Source organism: Cervus canadensis, chromosome 28 (assembly GCF_019320065.1).
Source record: "Cervus canadensis isolate Bull #8, Minnesota chromosome 28, ASM1932006v1, whole genome shotgun sequence".
Classification (NCBI taxonomy): Eukaryota; Metazoa; Chordata; class Mammalia; order Artiodactyla; family Cervidae; genus Cervus; species Cervus canadensis.
The window spans coordinates 14,309,336-14,333,916 of record NC_057413.1 but is presented as its reverse complement, the minus strand read 5'-3'; the positions used below and the strand labels follow the sequence as shown (position 1 = coordinate 14,333,916).

The following is a 24,581-nucleotide window of genomic DNA, read 5'->3' as shown; positions in this document are numbered from 1 at the left end:
CATTCCTGTTGAGACAAAAAGAGGAGAAATAACAAACTAAATATTCCCATGCTCTATTTAAAGAAGAAAAAACTAGAATGTAAAGATAAAAAAAAACCCAGCATGTATCCCGATCTCTATCCCAGTAACAGAGTCCCAACACACCTTTTTGAGATGTTTCATTCCACTTAAAGCATTGCAGGATTTAAGTAAACTTTTAGTATACAGAATTTAAATTTTAGGCACTTGAATAGAGAAAGCTATTCACTTTTAACAATATAGAGCATACGATTATTCCTTATGTAACAAAAAGCAATTTTCTCCTATTTTCTCAGTCATCTCAGGCTCATTTTAAAATAAAGACAATTTCCTTACAAGACTTTAGAGGGAAAATAGGTAAATTTTAAGGGTAAATATAATCTAAATTATGCATCAATAAAGTTGCTTAAAAGTAAAAAAAAAAAAAAAAGAAAGAAAACTTACAGGAAAACCATTCATCACAATATGCCAATTAAGATATGCAATATCTTTATTACAACACTTATGAAACGTACATGTTCAGTTCCATTTTCAGGTAACCGAACAATGTTATAACACTTCTATGAAGTCTACTTACTCCCTGAGCTCACAAAGGCAACAGCTGATAGTCTTCCAGAAAGTGATGCACAACATATGGCAATTAATTATATGTATCAATGGCCTCCCAAAAGGAAGCACTTTAAGACCCAATTATAAAAATGATTTCTCAATTACATTTGTCCACATTCTTTCAAATGATGGAGTCTTTCATTAATATACATTCACACCCTCGGCTAATTAATTCTCCTACACTGACTTTCATTTCAGTCTTTAGTTTTATTTAGGAAATCAAATCTGTAGGCTGCAACTTCCACTTTAAAAATCATACTTTAGCCCCCTGAAATAGCTGCTCATCTTCCACACTTCAACCATTGCATCTTTTACTTTGTCACCATTCCTAATCAACTTTCTTCAACAAAAGAGGGATGTGGCTGAAGACTGTCTTGACTTGATTCCTTCTGAGATCACAAAAGGATGTTCTTGTTTCAGGTAAGCCACTCCAGAACTCCAAGTACAGGATGCCAAAGTCTCACCCACCCAGGACAGGAAATCATATCCGACTCTTTGCGACCCCGTGGACTAAACAGTCCATGGAATTCTCCAGGCCAGAATACTGGAGTGGGTAACCATTCCCTCCTCTAGGGGATTTTCCTGATCCAGGGATCGAACCAGGGTCTCCTTATTGCAGGCAGATTCTTTACCAGCTGAGCTACCAGGGAAGCGCTACCCAGAACAGGAGGTCTAATCAAAAAGAAAGTGGTTTGACTTTCTGGTTTGACTGTTTCAATCCCAATAAATAAAAGTAAATAATATATATTTAGATTTAAGATATAGATATCACCAAATTACCTTCTGCCTACAAATTCTAACATTGTTGAGTTGTTTTGGTTTTTCTTCTGTCTGAGCAGATAAAAAGGGTCTTTAAGACTTCTCTTTAAGACCTCTATCCTTAAAAGCTGAATCTGTTGGAGAGAGACTCCATAGAAAGAACAGAGCTCAGTGATCCAATACCAACTGTCATCCCTGCCACAACTGGTTCATCCCTTTTATTTTGTTGAAAAAATGTTTACTCTTACTACCCCTGCACCATCAGTTCTTCATACAAGACCAGCTTTTAATAAAATTCTCAATTTTCTAGGTGATTTAATAGTGGCAAAAAGTAACCATTTAATAGTGATTTAATAGTGGCAAAAAGTAACCATAAAAATTTTATGACTTATGAAGAATATTCTTACAATATTACATGAAAAGCACCTAATATAGTATTTCCACAATAACCAGGGAGAGAAAATGAAAGTAAATTACTGGGAAGTTAGTAAGAAGTATTTTCTTAAAAGTACTTTCTTACTTAAAACAAAGTACTTTTAAATAAGAGTCTAGTTTTCTAGAACATATGATATACATAAAAAGTTAAAGCTTATAATATTAGCCTGAAATGCCCACATGAGGACGTTTTACAGATCAGATACAGCTTCTATTTTAGTGGAGGAAAGGCTTTGTTTCCCTTTATATAATCCTTTCTATGTTTAACTTCTGGGCTTTAAAATAACGCTAAGATTCAACAATCTATAAGCTGCAGTCCCCTCTGCATTACAAGCACTCTGCAAATGATCACAGTAAAATTTACTTTCACTGTAATTCCAGACAGACTTCAAAACCTTCAGATAAAAGCACTATCTCTGGCTACACAATAAAGAGTTTCTGCAAGGAAATTCTGTATTACATTAAGAAAATGTTCTACTCAGCACACAACCAAACCTTTCATTGTAAACATTAATGACTAATATATATAATTTAAGTCAGCCACCTATATGTCAGGATATTTTTAAATAACTTTTCCAAAGCCTAGGTCAACAAAGTCTTTGTTCTGTCTTTATCCCGAAGCTACATAAAACTAACAATTAGATATGAATGCATTTTACAAACTGTAAGACACTACCCACATGTAAATAATTGTGGAGATGGTGAAGGGGCAAGAAGGCTAAATTACAGAGGTCCATGGAAGGCAAGCTAAGAGCTCTGCACTAAGATGGCTGATGATTCTTTCAATGAATTGCACTAGAACTTCAAGAATACAAAAGTCAAGAAGATGGGAAATGACCTTATAATCAAGGAGGTAGGAATGGACCAGGAAGCTCTCAGCTGACACCACTGTCTGTAACTAAACAGTGAATCCCAACTCCTCACTCAGAACAGAAAAAGCTGTGCACATCCCTGCAGCATGGAGTCCAGTGGTATATATCCCTCTCGCCCACCACTCCAGGAGAAAAATGGCTTCTAATAAGGATTACATAGAAGAGACTACTACATACAAAAGAAGAAATTCCAAAATGAGGGACAGCAAAAAACAACTACTCTAATCATTAAAGCCATTAATATTATTAAATGTCCATACTAGATCACCCTTAAAATGTCATGAAATTAAAAGATGCTTACTCCTTGGAAGGAAAGTTATGACCAACCTAGACAGCATATTAAAAAGCAGAGACATTACTTTGCCAACAAAGGTCCGTCTAGTCAAGGCTATGGTTTTTCCAGTGGTCATGTATGGATGTGACAGTTGGACTATAAAGAAAACTGAGCGCCAAGGAATTGATGCTTTTGAACTGTGGTGTTGGAGAAGACTCCTGAGAGTCCCTTGGACTGCAAGGAGATCCAATCGGTCCATCCTAAAGGAGATCAGTCCTGGGTGTTCATTGGAAGGACTGATGTTGAAGCTGAAACTCCAATACTTTGGCCACCTGATGCGAAGAACTGACTCATGTGAAAAGACCCTGATGCTGGGAAAGATTGAGGGCAGGAAGAGAAGGGAACACAGAGGATGAGATGGTTGGATGGCATCACCGACTCAATGGACATGAGTTTGGGTCAACTCCGGGAGTTGGTGATGGACAGGGAGGCCTGACATCCTGCAGTCCATGGCATCACGAAGAGTCAGACAGGCCTGAGTGACTGAACTGAACTGAACGAATGAGGACACTGAAAATAATTTAACAACTTTCCAAAAGAAATAATCCAAAACCAATAACCAAAGGAAGCATTATGGTGAGGAGGGGAGGACATTTTCTAGTTAGTCTATAAGAAATCGCTCATTTGAAGAATACACTCATGAAATGTATGCGTTCAAATCATACTTCTTTTAAAAGCCACTGTACCTACCAGGACAGTTTGACTGCTTTCCATGATACTAATTTAATTGTATCATGTAAACAGGTGTCCGAGCTTTGGGGAATGACATCATTTTTCCCTCAGCAGGGCAGAAAATGAAATGAAAAGCAAGCAGGAATTATTTTCTAAGGTTTAAATCACCTTCTCCTCAAAATAAAAAGGGTTTGAAAGAGTCAACAAACAAGCACTTACTACTCTGAACAAGCCTCTGTGCAGTGTTACTGTGGAGTAATTATATTCCTAGATTTACACAAAAGCAGCCAGTTCAAGTATATACTGACATAATCTCTCTTCTTTCCTCAAATACTAAAAAATACCCACTTTCCTCAAATAGTAAAAATATCCACCATTGGTAACTGAGAATTCTGAATTTCTCTGTATTGTTTTCAATAACCTCTGTGTACATTATACATAAACTATTTTATACCTCATTCTTATCAATTATAGAGTTAAATGAAAATATTTTAGGTCTGTGCAATGCTTAGATGCTCAGTCATGTCCAACTCTTTGTAACCCCATGGACTGTAGCCCAACAGGCTCCTCAGCCCATGGGATTCTCCAGGCAAGAATCCTGGAGTGGGTTGTTAATGCCCTTCTCCAGGGGATCTTCCCAACACAGGAATCAAAACGCAGTCTCCTGCATTGCAGGTGGATTCTTTACCAGCTGAGCTACCAGAGAAGCCCATTTTAGGTCTACATTTGATTAGTTATAAGCTATTAAGCAATAATATTTTTTATAAACTCCCATTATTTCACAATAACAAAAGAGACCACTGGCATAGGCATCCAGAAATCATTGATATATCTAACTTAAATGAGAGATTTCTTCTAGAGATTTCCTTATTAAATGTCCTACTGAAGATAATGCTTATATTTTCTGGGCCTACAGCATCCAGACAAGTATGAAAAGTGGTCCTAGTGTCTACTGCATGCAAGCCATACTAAACTGAAATCGATTATGATTTCTGAAGTGGGTAAAATCAACAGCATATAAAATTAATACAAGTATGTATGAGTAACACAGGCATATAAAATAAACCACATGAAGAAAAATAAATTTCATATGCAAGTGATTAGTTCCTTAATGCTCCCTTTTTAGTAGTCCCAAATGAGAAACCAAAATTAGGTGGGCATAACAAAGCTTAACGTTCTTGTGTAAACACATTAAGACTGTTACTTTACATAGAAGAGTACTGTTATAAAATTTTTAAAAAATGCTAATAGACAAAAACATTAAAATATGTTGGATATTTAATATCACCTAGGATAATGGCAACCCACTCTAGTGTTCTTGCCTGGAGAATCCCAGGGACAGAGGAGCCTGGTGGGCTGCCGTCTGTGGGGCCGCACAGAGTCGGACACGACTTGACGTGACTCAGCAGCAGCAGCAGCAGGATAACGGCAACCCACTGCAGTCTTCGTGCCTGGAGGATCTCAGGGACAGAGGAGCCTGGTGGGCTACAGTCCATGGGGTCACAGAGAGTCGGACACGACCGAGCGACTAACACACACACACAGGATAAATCAAACTTTGAATTTTTTTAATGTTTCAGGAAATTACCTTTCAAGTGATTTCCTTAATTTTCAAATGCACCATCAGAAGGTATTAGACAAGTCTAGGCTAAATTATACAAAAATTACTAATGAACCCAGAAAAGTGATTCTAAAAGCAGATTTTGAGGGTTTTTTTTTACCTGTTTTAAGATTGATTTTGCTCTCTAAACCATGTTATCAAAAACAAAATTAATGATATATGATCATTTGCTTATTGAAGGAAAGAAAGCTATAAAGGAGTTAACTTTGCAATCCTCCCTACTCCTAACATCCGCATTGAACCTAGGACCAGCCAATTACACATGCAAAAGCAAGTTGCTATGTGACACAGACTAGCGGTCAAAAGCAGTGTTTGGAGTAATGGACTTCAGTGCCCATGAGGTTTAAAGAAACAACCTCTCTGCATTCTCACTTATAAAGGTGGGAATACTAGTAAGTCCTTATCTCACAAGGACTAAAGGTGGTGCTAGTGGTAAAGAATCCGCCGGCCAATGCAGGAGACTCAGGTTTGATTCCTGGGCTGCGTAGGTCTCCTGGAGAAGGAAATGGCAAGCCACTCCAGTATTCCTGTCTCTGTCCATGCCCATGGTCAGAGGAGCCTGGAGGGCTACAGTCCATGGGGTCCCAAAGAGGTGGACACGACTGAGCAGAGCACAAGCATGATGACACAGATAAGGCGCTGGGCCACTGCCGGTCACAAAGCACTCAAACTCTGTTCCCACCCCACACACACAGCAGAAACAGAGATGCGTGTGCGCCAGTCTGCACACCACGTATTTCCCAGCTCTGTCTGCGGACAGGACCTAGAAGCACTGGGACTTCGTGGTGGAATGAGCACACCTACTGCCCAGGTCTTCGGTCCGGTTCTAAACACGAGTCTCCTAACGAAAAGCGTCAGGATTCCTCGCAAAAGTGGTTGCTTCTGAGGCTGGGAAAGGGACAATACAAGACCAGAACCTCTTGTGGTGCCAGAAAATAAGGACGTGCTCAGAAAGCAAGGCGGGCCTGTCTGAAAGACACAGGCGCCAGCCTGATGAGGTCCTGTGGCCAAAGCTGGAACAAGACAAGCAACACCATGATGACAGCACTCAACTGTACCCTGCAGAGGAAATATCCGTGAGTTCATACTGATGCAAACAGGTAAAACGGTGGCCAAAGGCCAGCGCTTCCTTAGAGGAGAATGTGTGCAAGCCTAGCTGCCCAGTTGTGTCCGACTCTTTGTGACCCCACGGACCTCCTGGACTGCAGCCCACGAGGCTCCCCCGTCCATGGGATTCTCCAGGCACGAACACTGGAGTGGGTTGCCATTTTCTTCTCCAGAGGATCAGAAGAATCCAAACGATTAAATGTGGAAGGAAAGAAAATAGAAAACCACCACTACGCAACTATCATAGTAACAACTGTTGCAGACAAGATCCACCAACAGATACTAAAATTAGTATGCAAAAGGTTGAGGAAACACAGGAGATTTATTGGCTACAATGAGAAAAATAACTCAGAGGAGAAATCTGGCAGATAAGGGTTAGTGTATTAACATCATGAAGCCCCTTACGCGATGAGCTGAGAAGGATACAATATCACTTGTATGCTCCTCTTGCCAGAAATGCATTCATTACCTTATTCTAACCATGAGAAACTACCAGACAAACCTAAGGTGATGGACATTCTACAAAATGATTAATTCTCTTTCAGAAGTGTCAAGGTCACAAAAAGTGAGAAAAAAATTGAGAAACTGGCACAGATGGGAGGAGATTAAGGAGACATTCCAAATAAATGTAAGGTGAGATCTTAGACTGGATCCTGAAACATAAAAAGGATGTAAGTGGGAAACCTGGCAAAATCCAAACAAGCTCTGTCATTTAGATAATAGTATTGCACTAATGCTCACTTCCCAATGAATTATACCATAACCACGTAAGATATAAAAGGCATACACAAACTTAATTTTCCCACTTTTCTGTCAGTCCAAACTTATTTCAAAATGAGTGGTTTTTTTTTTTTCTTTTTTTAAATGAGATATATACAGTCATCCCTCAGTGCTTGCAGGGGATGGGTTCCCAGACCTGCGGCCAATACCACAATTGACACAAAACCAGTGCCATAGCTGGCTCTCCTATTGGAGAGCTCCACATTCTAGGACTCAGCCAGCCCCAGACTGTAAGTCCAGTAGCATATGCACTGGAAAAGGTTCCCAGATGAGTGGCACACAGCTCAAAGCCACGTTGCTCAAGAGTCTAGACAACATATTAGCATTTTATTTTCTCCTAAAATCATTAAGTCACCCACCTCATAGAATATTGGAAATAAAAGCAAAAATAAACAAATGGGACCTAATTAAACTCAAAAGCTTTTGCACAACAAAGGAAACTATAAGCAAGGTGAAAAGACAGCCCTCAGAATGGGAGAAAATAATAGCAAATGAAGAAACAGACAAAGGATTAATCTCAAAAATATACTAGCAACTCCTGCAGCTCAATTCCAGAAAAATAAATGACCTAATCAAAAAATAGGCCAAAGAACTAAACAGACATTTCTCCAAAGACGACATACAGATGGCTAACAAACACATGAAAAGATGCTCAACATCACTCATTATCAGAGAAATGCAAATCAAAACCACAATGAGGTACCATTACACACCAGTCAGGATGGCTGCTATCCAAGTCTACAAGCAATAAATGCTGGAGAGGGTGTGGAGAAAAGGGAACCCTCTTACACTGTTGGTGGGAATGCAAACTAGTACAGCCACTATGGAGAACAGTGTGGAGATTCCTTAAAAAACTGGAAATAGAACTGCCATATGACCCAGCAATCCCACCCCTGGGCATACACACCCAGGAAACCAGATCTGAAAGAGACACGTGCACCCCAATGTTCATCGCAGCACTGTTTATAATTGCCAGGACATGGAAGCAACCTAGATGCCCATCAGCAGACGAATGGATAAGGAAGCTATGGTACATATACACAATGGAATATTAAAAAGAATTCATTTGAATCAGTTCTAATGAGATATGGATGAAAATGGAGCCCATTAAACAGAGTGAAGTAAGCCAGAAAGATGAAAGATAAAGACCAATACAGTATACCAACGCATATATATGAAATTTAAAAAGATGGTAACGATAACCCTATATGCAAAACAGAAAAAGAGACACAGATGTACAGAACAGACTTTTGGACTCTGTGGGAGAAGGCGAGGGTAGGATGTTCTGAGAGAATAGCATTGAAACAAGCATACTATCAAGGGTGAAACAGATCACCAGCCCAGGTTGGATGCACGAGACAAGTGCTCGGGGCTGGTGCACTGCGAAGACCCAAAGGGATGGGATGGGATGGGGAGGGAGGAGGGAGCGGGAATCGGGATGGGGAACACATGTAAATCCATGGCTGATTCATGTCAATGTACGGCAAAAACCACTACAATATTGTAAAGTAATTGGCCTCCAACTAATAAAAATAAACACACAAAAAAATCGTTAAGTCATGCTAAAATATTCCTTAGGTGCTAAAGCTAGAACTTCTATCTCTAAAAACCTTGGCTTTAAAAAATGTAATCAATAAAACACATTACAGATCTCATTACCTGTAATTTTATATCCATAAGCAGCCAGTTGTCCAGCCATGTATTCTCCATCTGAATTATTATGAGAACAACCCCAAGTTCGTATCCAAATTTTCTGTATGCCTGGAATAGTGCTGTTAATCAATTTTAAAAAATAAGTCTCATTAAGGGATTTTTTAAAATAAAAAGCACTAGTTAATTTCTAGGCATATTATGCAAAAACACTCACTGCATTCTATTCATAAGTTATTCATTAAAAGTACCAACTTAATACATAATCTGCTGTTACATCAAAAGTCTAAAATCAAGATAAAATAACAGTATAAAATTCTAAGACTCTCTTTCTATGTGAAGAATATCTTTTCTCTAAGTTGTATTTTAAGTTCAATACTACTAAATACTACCAGTAAGTTCAACTCCTGGAAAGGTACAAACAACAATAGCACAGAAAATGGTTCTAGCAGCAACAGCAAATAAAGAAAACCTAAACACATCTAAAGACTACTGTATACTAACCACAATCTTTATAACTTAGACATAAATAACTGAATCAAAATGAAAATCTGTCACCGTACAGCACTATTAATAATAAAAGTATTCCACATATAGAGTTCTAAAAAATGTAATTTTTAGAAAGGGAATAAAAGGACTTTCAACTTGTATTGCCCTAAATAATTAACAACTAAGTAGACATTACATTTAATGGTATGTTCAAGACAAATTTAATAAATTTCAGGTATTAAAATAAGTAAATTTAAATTCATTGACTTTATGACTCTGTTCCAAATAACCAAATGTATTAAAATGTTCAAGTTTACTAGATATACAAATATAAGCATATTAAAACTATATAACTGCCTAATCCTTTCTGGCTAGGTTGCATTAGAATTTCACTAGACACCTAATAGTGCAAACAGCACAAGAATTTGTGTCCAAAGCCTTTAGTTAATTCATAAGTACTTTAAATGTTGCTAAGAAAAACCACATGCCCAAACCACCACTATCTCGTAAGAATCACAAATTCCAATAAAAATATTAATGCGGAAGTAACAAGAACATACCAACCACAGTGATATCAAAGAGATCTGGCCAGAGGAGGGTGGGAGGCAGGGAGATCTATCTTTGTGCCAAATACTGCCCTAGGCCAATATGCAATTCGACACCTTTAATTAATGACTTTGCTAAATATAACCATTCAAATTTTTAAAAACCCTACATATTTCCTTTCAAAACTTCAAAGATTCTTTTAAAAGATACATTATGTATATCACATACAGTAGTGACAGCCTCTCCCAAGGTATGATGCTGAATATAATTTCAAAAAAAGCTTACCTATCGCTTGGTGGACTGTTTTCCTCTTGCAAATATTTTTGGGTATTTCGCCTTCGCACCTTTGGAACAACGTGCTTTCTCGAAAAATGCCTATCTTGTGGCTTTGAATCTTCTTGGGACACGATATCTTCTATGTCATCCAGGAATGTATCACAGGATGCAGAAGGCATCTTCTCTATCGTATAAACAAGTTATAAATGATACAGGCATGAGTCCTCAGAACATCTGTTTAACATAGCACCTATGAAATAGTCTTGCCAAACTTGAATCTAATAAAGCCTTTAGATTTTTACTTCAACTTTTACAGAAAATACAAGAGATACTGAAAAACAAGAAACATCGGATAAATCAGACAAATCTTACTGAGTGGGACATGAAGCACATGGAAAGAGATTTAACGTTATCAGCAATCAAAGAAATACAAACTAAACCACAATGAGATATCACTACAAACCTGTAACACACCACAGCACGCATACCACCGGTCAATTACAGGCGTCCTCCCTCCCCAGGCGCGGCAATGGCGCACGTGACCCACACCTGCCAGAGTAACTCACCCTGAGCCATAAAGACCGGCTCAGGGCTGGACGTAACACGCCCAGTCAGTCACAATCATCACGAGGACTTCCACGCCAGTGCTAACTTCTCTTTCACTGAAGTGGCTCAGTTAGGAGGATGCCAACTTGAGGCTACTGGGGGGCCATCCTCCCTACCACAAAGCAGAAGAATACCCAAGGCAGGAAGTCTCATAAGAGCTGGAGAGATAAGATACTTGAGCAGCTGGATCCAACCAATGCCTGAAGCCAGACATAGCCCTGCTCTGCCCATTCATGTGAGCTCAGGAATTCCCCGAGGCTTAAATTCATTTGAGGTGGGCTTTCTGCTCTTGCCAACAAGAGCCCTGGCTGACTCAGCACACTAGGGAAGGTGAGATGAACTAAGTTTCTTCCAAACTGGTTCTATGAGCCAGCAGTGAAAAACTAGTTCTGTGGTCAAATGAATTTGGAAAATTCTGCCTCTCGCAGACTCCCAGGATGTGTGTGCATGCATGTATGTATATACTATGAGAGCAAGACTGGGAAGAACTACAGTAAAGAAACAAACTCATTTATCTTAGAAAGTTTCTGAAAATTAATTTCTCATGGATTGCCTCTTCATGAGGCTGTAGATGGTACTGAAAACAGGAGGCCTGAGTGAAGCCCACCCTCAGATCACATCCTACATTCCGCAGACAGAAGACTGCATTCTCTAACAGGAAATGGTTCTTTGCCCACATACCAACCTGTTACTAGGAACTACCCACCCTCTAAGAACCACCCCTCTACTCTAACCTGCTTGAGCACAGAATTCTAGTCATGCTCCTCCCTACCTAATCACTAATTGTATACAGATACTGTTATTTCTCCCATTTAAAAAAAACAAAAACCTTATCGTGGCCTCACTTTCTCTACCTACTGTCTCCATCACATTTCTATCCTTTAAAACTCCTTGCAAGAACTGTCTTGTTTCCCCCTTCCAGTCTCTCATATGCCAGGCTTTCACCCCCACCACCCCAAAATTGCCAACCTGATTCAATGACTCGCAGCAACGTACGGAACAGTCAGCTCTCAGCCATCTCACGTGATCCTACCGGCGGCACTTAACACTACTGACCCTTCATTCCCTCAAGGTATCTTCTTCCCTGGCTTTTGGGGTCCCACATGCTGAGTTCTCCTCCTACCGCATTAGCCCCTCCCCAAGTCTCCGTGGTCCGTGCCTCATCTCTCCAACTTCTCAAGGTCAGAACACCCCCAGGGCTCCGTTACAGGCGCACCCTAGGTGATCTCATCCAGCCTTGTGGCCTTGAAATACTAGCTATATGCTTATATAACCAGTCCCAGGCCTCCCTTGAACTTCAGGCTCAGATGTCCCTCCAATTGCCTACTCAACACCCTGCTTGAATGGCTAAGAGTTACTTCAAACTTAAAATCAAGAACAGAACTCCTGATTCTCACCCCACCTGCAGCCAGGAGGAACACACAGATCCTCCCACGACTTTCTCCATCTCACTGAAAGGCAATACCAACCCTTCTAACCTCTCAGGCCCAAAATCCTGGCATCATCCCCGACTCCTCTTTCCTTCACCCTAAGTCCAATACATCAGCAAAATCCCATTGGCCTGAGCTTCCAAATATATTCAGAATCTAACCATTTCCGACCATACCCACTGTTACATTCTTGGTCCCAACATTAACTCTTGCCTGGATTACTGTCATAGTCACCTTGCTTCTACCCTCAATTCCCAAAGGAATCTTGTTGTACATAAGCCAGGGATCCCTCTAAAACCTAAGTTCATCTCAGGTTTCTGATCAAAACCTTCCACTGGTATTCCATCTCCGAGTAAAAAGCCCAGAGTTAAAACTGCTACTAAGTTCTACAAGGACAAGGGGCTTCCCTGGTGGTTCAGTGGTAAAAATCCAGAATCCACCTGCCAATACAGGAGACACGGGTTTGATCCCTTCTTGTCCAAAAAGATTTCACAAGATTGCCATGGAGCAACCAAGTCCATGTGCCACAAATACTGATACTGTGTTCTAGAGCCGGGGAGCCGCAACTACTGACGGCCGTGCACCCTAGAGCCCATTCTCTGTAACAAGAGAAGCCACAGCAGTGAGAAGCCCGTGCACTGCAACAAAGAGTAAGCCCCACTCTCTGCAACTAGAGAAAAATCCATGGAGCAACAAAGACCCATCACAGCCAAAAATAAATAAAATTATATTTAAAAAAAATTCTACAAGGACATAATCAGCTTCCTGCCTCAGAAAAGTGAAAGTGACAGGACACCACTCCCACGCTCCTGCCTCACTCTAAAACAGGAGGGAAGGCGGCAGGGCACAGCCTTGGAAAGAATGACTTAGCCACAGGACACACTGCTAAGAACCAACTAGGTCCGAGGTGGCAGAAGACTCAGCTCCCACTGGGCCCTGGGCCTCACAGGCTCCCTGGACTCCCAGCACACTAAGCAACACAGCCCCCAGAGGGCAGCTCAGAGCCACCCGTGAAAGGCTGAAAAGCAGCCCAGCTCCTGGAAATCCCCACCCCTTCCCCAGAATAAGTAGAATAATCCTCTTGCTCATTAGCCCATGAAATTAGAGGCTGGTGGTTGAGTCGCTATGTCGTGTCCAACTCTTGCGACTCCATGTAGCCTGCCAGGTCCCTCTGTGCATGGGGTTTCCCAGGCAAGAATACTGGAGTGGGTTGCCATTTCCTTCTCCAGGGAATCTTCCCAACTCAGGAATCAAACACAGATCTCCTGCATTACAGGCAGATTCTTTACCAACTGAGCTACAAGGGAAGCCCATGAAATTAGCCTATGAAATTACCCAGACATAAACACTAACCACACCATATTTTGGGGCCTCTTACCTTCTGATAAGGCCCACATTCTGTGGAGTGTGTTTCTCTCTAAATAAACCCACTTCTTACCTATTACTATGTCTCTCACTGAATTCTTTTGATAAGAAGAACATGAGCTTCTTAAGAGTCCTGAGACCAGGTATGTGTTACGAGCTAATCGCTTGGTCGTGTCTGACTCTTTGCAACTCCATGGACTGTAGCCCACCAGGCTCCTCTGTCCATGGAATTCTCCAGGCCACAGTACTGGAGTTGGTTGCAATTCCCTTCTCCAGGGGATCTTCCCAACCCAGGGGTCGAACCCCGATCTCCTGCATTGCAGACAGATTCTTTACCATATGAGCCATTGGGGAAGCCCTGAGACCAGGTGCATGATCTCAATTAAGACTGTGGGTTCAAGTCCCAGTCTGGGTTCTGGCCAGGTCTGGGTCCCAGCCCGTGGATTCAAGTCCCATCTGAGGTGCACAGTTTCAACTCCACTCAGACACATGGGCTTTCTGGCTAGTTCACACCCACCAGGCACACACTAATCTCAAGGTCTTGGTCATGCCTGGAATGCCTTCAAGCCCTTTGGAACTCTGTCCAAATGTCACCAGCGAGGTCTTTCTGAACAACCCCCACCTCATCACGTACACACACCTCCTGTCCCCCTCCCCCCAGCCTTGCTTTCGTACCATAGCACTTCTCCACATGCTTAGATACTAAACAGGAGCAAACCTGCCACCCGAAAATGTCTCTTTGCCATGTGGATTATTTTGAGCTGAAGACAAATTAAGACCAGGAAGAAACTTTGACCCTCCTTCTAATTGCTAAAAGAATGTAAAGAAAGACATGTTTCAGGAAGGGATGCGATCCCATAGATAACTATAGTATGAACTATGTGCACAGATGGGGAGGAACCAGGCAAAGTCTGTCTGTTAAAACTGTTACCAAACATTTGCTTTTCCATCTCACGGCAACAGCCTTCCTCCCCTTTGAGGTCCCAAACCACTACCCCCAAGATCTTTTGTCTTTAGCTGAAGACAATATTTAAGGTAAGAGTTTCAGCCATTTTGGCAAGTTACTCAGTTTCCCCGGGTCTGTCCCATGTATGTGAAAGTGTTAGTTGCTCAGTCATGTCCCACTCTTTGCAATCCCATGGACTATAGCCTGCCAGGCTCCTCCGTCCATGGAGGAGAGGAGTAGGTATCCACTCATTCTTCTCCAAGCCAGAATACTGGAATGAGTAGCCATTCTCTTCTCTAGGGAATCTTCCCAATCAGGGATCAAACCCAGGTCTCCCACATTACAGGCAGATCCTTTACCCCCTGAGTCACTAGGGAAGTTCATGTATACATGCCACATGCTACTAAACTTTTGTTTGATTTTCTCCTATTAATCTGTCAATTTAATTCTTAGACCAACCAGAAGAACTGAGAACTGTAGAGGAAAATTTCTTCCTCCATGACAGTATCTTCATCATCTTATTACTCTCTTTCTACTAGGATATATACTCTGGGGGTGGGGAGGTTTTTGAGTGTTTTGTTCACTGCTTTATCCCAGGTGGTGCCTACAACTACCTAGCGTACTGCAACTTCTCAAAAAAAAAATTTTTTTAAGTGTCCACAACCCAGTCTACAAAATATGGTCCCTCTGCCACCTCCCACTCTGCCCCAACTATAATAACCTTTCTGACATTCTCCAAGCAGACCAAGCTAGTTTCTGACTCAGGGCCTTCACACTTGCTCTTCCTCTGTCTGGAATATCATCCCCAGATATTTGGATGGCTTGCCGCCTACTCCTTTACTCAAATAACACCTCCGTGGAGAGGGCTTTTCCTAATGACCTTATCTAAAATAACCACACACTGATCAGGCATCCCACACACTCTCACCAACCTCTAACTCCACTTTATGCTTCATTTCCCTTCATCACACTTACCTGACTCCAAGTATATAACTGCTTGTGTCTTTTCACTAGAGTGTAAGCTTCAGAACAGAAGTGCCCTGTCTTTTTCACCACTATAACTACCAACACTTTTAACAATGCCTAGCACACAGCAAGTGCAGAATATTTGCTGAACGAAAGGATGAATAAATCCTTGTTTAAGCTGAATTTAGCTAGTCTTTCTATAACACAGAAGGAAATTCTTACACTAGATGGAAGAAGTCCAGAGGAGTTAGAAGATTTGTCCACTGACAGAGCTAAAACTGGACCCTCTCTCAACACCAAGATCTCCCCAGATGACTCCGTTTCATTGGCAAAGCACAAACAATGCAAGAGTCTGAGATGACCCTAAGGAAGAAAAACATCCCAGAAAAAAATGGGCAAAGGAAAAACTGGCAACACACTTAAGCAAGTCAATAGCCATTAAGCATAGGAAAGAATGCTCAAACACACTAAGGGCATGAGCTTAAACAAGAAATTATTTTCCATCTACTCCACTGATGACAAAGACTGACAAAAACCCAACTGTTAGCTAAAAGCATGGTAGGACTGCCATATCCTTTCTGAAGGGCAATCTAAATACATATCAAACTTTAACACATATATATCCTTTAGCCCAGCAATTCCATTTCTAGAAATTCACTCTAGGGAGACGAAAGAGACAAATATAAAACGCAGAGATTCCTAAACCTGGCCGCATATCATAAACACCTGAATAAACTCACCTATCACTATTAACAAGCTTTTTACTTCCAACAAACCGGTAAAGCGAATTGTTAGCCTTCAGAAAATATTAAATAAGTGAATAATAATGAAAGTGTGAGAATAGAAGGAAAGTAAGATAGTAGTTAAGTGCTACAGAATGAATCATATAAAGTTCTCTCTTAAAAGTAGAGAAAATCAAGCTTGATAAAGGAAATAAAAACAAAGTGAAAAAGGAGACATGGAAAATGATGAAGAATAGATTGAGTACAGAGTACTGGCTATTCACAGAGGTGATTTATTAGGAGAGGTATTATAACAGCAAATACCGAGGCCCCATTTTGAATTAGAATCTCCAGAGTGGAATTTAAGGGTGGGTATGTAAAACCTGTCCAGGTGATTCCACTATACATCCCACTAAGAACCACTGTTCTACAAAGGTTCTCAGCTGATGTTCATTATAGTCACCTGAGGAGCTATAGAAATTATCAACAACAAAATTATCAACTAGAGCCTTGCTCTAGTTGTATCAATCTCTAGAACTCAGCCTAGCCATCAATATTTTTTAAAACTTTCCAGTAAGTCTCATGTGCTGCCACAGTTGGGAACCAAAGTTCTACACCCGTAGTTTTTATAGTATGGTTCCCACACCAGCACAATTAAGTGTCACTAGAGAACTTCCTAGAAATGAAGTCTTGGTCCCCCTCCAAACCAACTGAATCAGATACCTGGAGTAAAGCTCAGCAGTCTTTAACAAACCCTCTAGGTGATTTTGACATGCACTTACAGTTTGAAAATAATTGTCCTGGAGTTGTTGTTTGTTTTTTTTCATAAAAATCATCTAGAATGCCTGTCAAAAACACATCACCTAGTCAGCTGATTTTCTAAAAGGGTGCCAAGAATATTCAATGAGGAAGAGTATGCTTTCCAAAAATGGTGTTGGAACAACTTGATGGCTACATGCAAAGAATAAAGCTGGATTCCAACTTCACATCATAAACAAAAATTAAATTGATTACAGACCTAAATTTAAGAAATACTATAAAACCCTTACAAGAAATCATAGGTGTACATTTTTATGACATCTTTCTTATGACACCAAAAGAAAAGCAACAAAGGAAAAAAGACTGGACTTCAAAGAACACCATCAAGAAGATACATATTTGCAAATATGTATCTTCTCCAAAGAAGATATACAAAGGGCCAGTAACATGAGATGTCAACATCATTAGCTATCAAGGAAATACAAATCAAAACCACAAGACACTTCTCACACACTAGGATGGCTAAAATAAAAAAGAATAGTGTTGCTGAAGAAGCAGATTAGATCAACCAGAGAGAAAAAGAATAGAATTTCTTCTAATTGGAAAAGGTGATGGACCAAGCCTTAAGGAACTCCAAATTTACCTACCAAACAGAAGAGAAACCTCCTATAATGGAGATCAAGAAGCAGTCACCAAAGGACAAAAATCAGTGGGTCACAGAAGGAAAATGAAGACAGTATGTCAAACAGGTGGACATGATCAGTGCTGCTTGTGATGCAAGTGATGAAAGCTTGAGTAAAATGAGTGAAAATGTTTCTTGGATTTAGTGATACGGAGATCTTGGCGTTTCCATATAATGACGGCGACAAAATCACTAAGAAATTAAAGTTAGGCTACCTCTTTGCATGTTACATTGGGTAAATATCACTCCCAACATAAAAGTTTTAAAATAAACGAGTACCTTGATTATTTGCAATTAGCCTCAAATCGTCTTGAAAGATGAGTCTGGAAAATAAAAACTGTTTAGAAAAAAAGTTCGCAACAAGTTTACAAAACCACAGTAAGGCCTCTAAAACTACCTAAAAGGGATTAAATTCTATAAAAGGCTGTTTTATACAGCAAGGTTAACGGTGTTCCGTACTACTCCCAATTTCTTACTGATTAGGACAGGTATGTTGACATCTGCCACATTTGCTATGACTGAGATACAGCATATGGCCTTAGTTATAAATACTATGCGGCACTAGACTACTGCGTGGTGATCCAGTAGTAAGAACACTACAAAACAGAGCAAAGAAGTAGGTGTCCATATCACCAGACACCCGAAAGACACGTGTCGTCCCGAGATTCAGAGACAGGTTTCACCAGCAAACACGAAAGAAAAGTGAAAAATCAAGACACCTACTCTTCAAACTAACTTCAGTTTAAATTTTTATTGAGATGCAGCCTTGTGAAAGCATGGTAACTGTAAAAAGCCTTATCCCGTCCCACGAACTCACTAACGCAGAAAGTGGGAGAACGGAGGAAATTAAATTTGACAGTAAGCAACGAGATCTCTTAAGTACTCCTAACAGTCCTGCAGCACCTACGGCCAACGTCCCGGTCCTCACTTCAGGCAACGCTGCTTCCCAATGCTCCCAACCCGGCTGGTAAGTTTCCTTTCAATTTCGAGAAACAAACCAGAGAACGGCCACGAAAAGGACTGAAACTGGGGGGGACACGACTCTGCCGTAAAAGGAGCTCTGGCCAAACTCTGCCCCACACTGATCCACCCGCCACCCTTACCCAGCAGTCGGGAAATAACAAGCCAACCAAAAGTAACAGAACCTACACGCCACTCTCCGGAAACTGCAGAGACTTTAGCTGGAGCTCGCCATGACACGTACGTTCCGCCACGTTTATATACGCATGCTCGCAGACGGCGGCCCGGAGAGGTCAAACTACATCGGCGCCGAACGTGCGCGTTCAGGTTTAACCGATTACACTTAACAGTTCCTTTGACGCCAGCAGGGAGAAGACGACCTTCAAGACACCGAGTTCTTTAGAATCGTTTGATAGCTAACCTCCCCAAGCTCTTCCCTGCAGAAGGAAACGGCAGCCCACTCCAACATTCTTGCCTGGGGAATTCCTTGGACAGAGAAGCCTGGCGGGCTACATACAGTCTTATGGGGTTGCAGAGGGGGACACGACTGAGCCACTGAGCATGCATACGTGCCCGAGCTCTTACTACTGTGGGACAGTGTTCGACGCTTTATATAAACATTGTCTCCCCATTTATTCATTGTTATTTTACAGAAGAGGAAGCTAGGAGTTTAATTACTTGTCCAAAATAACTGTGCTAGTAGTGACTGTCCTCCATACCCAATCCAATTCTGCCGGACTCCCAAAGAACCTGTTCTTTTCATTACATTTTCCCAGCTTCCTCAGCCTTTTGTGATAAGAGGTTGTGTTAACGAACATGGAAAAGGGTAAAGCAAGAACAGCGGCATTAAACTTAATATAGATCGTTTAACACCAAGCAAGGGTTTTTGTTGGTTTTTGTTTTTGTTTTTTAACGGTCAGAAGATAGTTTAGGAGTAGAAGTTTAGAGTAAAAAGAGAATTTTAATAAGGGGTATGTACAGATTCTGACCTGGTTACCTTTTACATGAGTTATCTCACCTTATTCTTTACTCTAGACATCAATCATATTTGACCTTCTTTACCAAAAAAGCATCTCCACTATATAAGACAGTAGGCCACAAACAGGAATTCAGAATTATGCCTGACTCTGGGTTTCACACTGATTTGGGGTTATTGGGGTTATATTTGTTTTGTAAATACATTTCTTAGTGCAACTCCCTCCAGTTAAAATGCCATACTTTGTTCATCATTATCTATAAAAAAATTCTAAATTGTGACATAAGGTCCATGGCAGTGTTTACCCAAATGAATTAGAATTGTGTGTTACATTGCCCCACCTCTTTCTGTAGACCAAAAGTAGGCCCTGGTTCTTCTTCTTCTTGGTGGTAATCCCACTGCTTAATACATAATCTTGCACTTAATAACCTCCAAATAAACATGTGAGGTGAAGAAATGAGTGCACCCCTTCTCCACAAGATCTGATTTAAGTTCAATCAAAGAAAGTGTATGGAGTGCATGCCATGTGACCTCAAGCAAGATGATGCTGGATGATAGGGTTAGAAAGGAAAAATGACAACTCCCTACCACTCTTTGAGGCTACTTCAAGGATATAGCTTCAGTAGAGAAGAGCAGTCCCTATGGAAGACGGATGCAAGGGGCCTGTGGGCACAACAGGGGGGTTCCTTCTCTTACCTGAGGAAATCAGTACTTCCCCCTGGGGTGCCGTGAGGGTATTCCAGACTCAGAAGACAGTGAGGGCAAATAGATGGGGGCCTAAAACTATAAACTGTTATATATTATAAAAGCAAAAAGAGTAAAGTTGGGTGAGAGCAGAAAAGGCTGAAATGGAAGGTGCAGGGACCAGATTAAGGTGAGCTTTGTTTGCTAAAATTAAGACATTAGACTTAATCCTGGTTGTATTGGGTAGCATGAAAGGACCTGAGCAGGAGGCTGGGTTTGAAGACATTTCAAACATGAACAAACAGCGAAAAGCCTAAATGAAGTTGTTGGCTGTGAGCAATGGGAAAATGAAATGAGAAGACAGAAGAGATATTGAGAAGGTAAAATGAGCAAGCCTTAGAGATTGATAGGTGTAAAAGAGAGGATACAAGGATGTTTCCAAGTTTGGGAATAAAGCAGCTGACACTAGCACTTCTTTGGTGAAATCTGTCTCTTTAAGGCACTCAATCTGAATAATTTGAAAAGCCAGTGACACTACTTCTAGGAATTTCACTTATGGAAATGCTCACGGTTACACAAAATGACATATGTGCCAGATTAGTCTTTGAAAGATTGCTTTCAAAAGCAAAAGACTGAAAACTCTCTGGCTTCTCAGTAGGGAATAGGTTAAATATCTTTATAGTATCTATACAGTTCTTGAAAAAGAACAAGGTTATTTTTAATGCACTATCTATTCTTTTTTAAATTTATTTTTAATTGAAGGATAATTTCTTTATGCACTATTCTTAAGTGGAAAAAGAGTGTGTGAATACAGCTATAACTACAGTTTTATACATGTATAAAATCTCTGGTAGGATGTATAAATAATTGGTAATATAATCATGTCTCTAGGAAAAGATACTGAATGGCTAAAAGAAGATTTGCTTTTCCATGTATGTCATTTTGAACCTTTCATTTTTGGACCATGCAGATGTATTATTTATTCAAAAAGTAAATGGATGCATTTTATAAATAAAATTAAATATTTGATAATTTATTTGATAATTTATTATTTACTGGTTTATCTGTCTACACTGTATTTTTTTCTTATGAACATTTAAATTTCAAATCTTTTTATTATGTTAAGAGGTACATAACATAAAATTTACCATTTTAACCATTTTTAACTATACAGCTCAGTAAGTAGCATTCAGTACCTTCACATTTTTAGACAACCATTTATCTCCAGAACTGTTTTATCTTCCCATACTGAGACTCTCTACCTATTAAACAATGGCCCCCTAATCCCCATTTTTCCCAAACCCTGATGGCAACCATCCTATAGAATTTTTTTGTATGAATCTGACTACTATAGTTTCCTCATATAAGTGGAACCATGCAATATTTGTCCTTTTGTAGCTGGCTTATTTCACTTAGTATAATGTCTTCAAGGTTCATCCATATGGCAGCATGTCAGAATGTCCTTTCATTTTAAGGGTAAATAATATTCCATTTATGTATATAGCACATTTTGTTTATAAATTTAAATATTCATGCTTTGTTTCTCAAATTAGCTTTTAAACTTGCTAAGAATAGACACTCCATATTGTTATTGTTTTTCCAGCCAACAATATAATATTAAAATATTATATTTTTAATGCTTTATAAATGATTGGTGGTAGACAAACCAGTTGGTGTATAAAAAGATACATTTAAACATGCAACTGAGCCTATAAAATAATTGTAAAAGCTAACATATTTTGAGAATTTACACGTGCCAGTAACCACCCTAAGTCCTTTATGTGAATTATCAAATGTATTCATTACAACGACTCTGTAAGTAACCCTATAAATTAGCAGTACTAGTATTAGTCTCATTATCCCCTTTTTACAGAGAAAACCGAAGGTTAGGCAGTCTGACTTTAGGTTTTTGTGCTTGTTTCAACTCTATATAAATAACTCAGAAGAAAGAAATTGTATACTTTCATTTAAAATGCAAAATTTCAAATAAAGAAAATCACTGGAGAAAAAAGGAAAAGAATGAAAAGGGAAATATGGAGTAAAATTATAAACCTTCAGAGTGATTAACTCAATCTTTTAATGTTATTCTTCACAGTGAAAATTGAAGAGAAAATGTGGGCAAGAATGAAGTTAGAGAATTCTTACTATCTCAGCCACTAACGAAGAAAGAAAGAATAAAATATGAAAGTTATAAAAATTTAGGAGCCATATTTAACATTTAGTTTATGATTTGGGCAATTAGCTGGCATACTTATAAATTTGCTCCAATCAGTATCTCTTTATGATAAATCATGCATTTAATTCACTCTTGAAAAATGATAATAAATATATATGAAATTTTCTGTGTAGAATATTAGATAAGTTTAGTAGAATGAAATTTAAAATGAATTAATCTATTTATATATATGTTCTCAATTTTTAAGGTTCAGAAGGTCAACATGTATTATGTAAATATATTGTTACATATGCTACCTTCCCACCATAGTTAGTTAGTAGAAAGCTAACTATGATTTCTCAACTACAGAAGAATGAGGGGACACATGAAAATTAATTCTAGACCCAGGGATTTTGATTGGGTTTGATAAATTGTTAGGTAAATTTCCCAGCTGAATGCCATACAAGTAAAGCAGTTTTTTAGTAAGAGTTTCAGGTGTTTGTTTTCATAAAGGATAAAAAATAAGGATATTATCACTATAGTCTAAATGTGAAACCAAGATGATAGCAGAAACAGAGAATTAAGAAAGGATACAAGAATAGTCAAAAGAACATTCGTTTGGAACATTTGTTCCAAATCAGTGAATGTTTCAATGTAGAGGATAAAAAAGGACACTGGTGTCCTTAAATAAATTGAAAAAGTGAGTGAGTGAAAGTTGCTCAGTTGTGTCTGACTCTGCGACCACAATGACTGTAGCCTGCCAGGATCCTCTATCCAGGGAATTCTCCAGGCCAGAATACTGGACTGGGCAGCCGTTCCCTTCTCCAGGGAGTCTTCCCAACCAAGGGATCGAACCCAGGTCTCCTGCATTGCAGGAGGATTCTTTATCATCTGAGACACCTCATGTTAAAAACATGATGTGAAATAAATTAACCTGCTATTGTCTTTGGGCTCATGATGAATTTTCTCAGTGTAATCTAACCACTAGGGGTCAGAGTGCTATACTTCTAGTATCAGCTATCCTGTTCTATCAATTTACACAAATTGGTTTAGCTCAATTTTATAATTAATCTTATCTTTCCCTTCTTCCACTCTCACTGTGGGTGGTTGGGGGCTGTTCTTATGGCCCAGGCCAGAGTAATGAGATCACCACACTGCCTTGCCCCAGGACAGGTAACCCATGCCAAGCCAAAGAGGATTCTGGGCTCTCAGTCAGAGGGAGAATCTACGGCTGGAACTTCCAGGGCCACCACGTGGACAACACCTGCCTGAGACCTGGGCTATTTCAGAGGAAAGTAGAGCTGAGTGATGTAGGGAGACATCAAGAAGTTCTAAAGACAGCTGTAAGCCCCCTATTTCCACATGCCTGGAGCTAGGTTTACTTCTGAGTTCTTCAGTTTTATGAACAAATAAATTCCCCTTTTCATCCCTAAAACTACTTTGAGCAGATGTCTTTCAATTGCAACCAAAAGAGTCCTGGCTAATCTTTTTTTTTTTTTACCCCTGGCTTCCCTGGTGGCTTAGATGGTAAAGAATCTACCTGCAATGCAGGCTACCCAGGTTCGATCCCTGGGTCAGGAAGATCCCCTCGAGAAGGGAATGGTAACCCACTCCAGTATTCTTGCCTGGAAAATCCCATGGACAGAGGAGCCTGGACAATCCTTGAGGTTGCAAACAGTCAGACACGACTGAGCAACTAACACTTTCATGATCTTATTTTTACATATTCTCTTAGCTTTTAAACAATTGATATTGGTTGTCTAACTCCCTGATTGGAGAAGAGACATATGATATTTTCTCTATCCTTCTCTATCCTTTCTTATCCTTCAGTAATATATGACTCAAATAACAAATTTATTGAGCTATATAATAATGTATTTATTGAGTATATACAGTACACCAAGAACTGTTTTAACACTCAGGGGAAATAGTACAGACCAATATCTCATCCCTCTTCAGAGTCTATATGACAGCAGGTAAGAGGCAGACAATACATAATAAATATGATATAAATTAAAATTATATAGTATGTTCAGAGGTGATAAAATAACCTCAAAATTGCTGCAGATTAAGGAGAACCAAGAGTGAGCACTGCAATTTTTAAAGATGGACTTGCAATTTTTAAGCCTACATTGGTTGGGTTGTTGAGAAAAAGACCTTTA

The 24,581-nt window shown here is 39.7% G+C and overlaps 1 protein-coding gene across 6 annotated transcripts in view; it reads right to left on the bottom strand.

The window, feature by feature from the left end:
* Positions 1-18,871, bottom strand: part of CDKAL1 (CDK5 regulatory subunit associated protein 1 like 1) — a 579,481-nt gene extending 560,610 nt beyond the window's left edge. Inside the window, exons 1-4 of one of the 6 annotated variants that reach the window (XM_043449768.1) lie at positions 18,794-18,870; positions 17,924-17,967; positions 10,178-10,352; positions 8,867-8,979 (exon numbers count right to left, since the gene is read on the bottom strand). In XM_043449768.1, the coding sequence (XP_043305703.1) occupies positions 8,867-8,979; positions 10,178-10,347 (283 nt within the window). In that variant the 5' untranslated portion in view covers positions 10,348-10,352; positions 17,924-17,967; positions 18,794-18,870. Of the gene's footprint in view, positions 1-8,866; positions 8,980-10,177; positions 10,353-17,923; positions 17,982-18,572; positions 18,592-18,793 lie in introns of those variants that run through there. The other 5 variants (XM_043449770.1, XM_043449771.1, XM_043449765.1 and 2 more) reach the window with 5 other exon arrangements.
* Between the last annotated feature and the right edge of the window lie 5,710 nt (positions 18,872-24,581).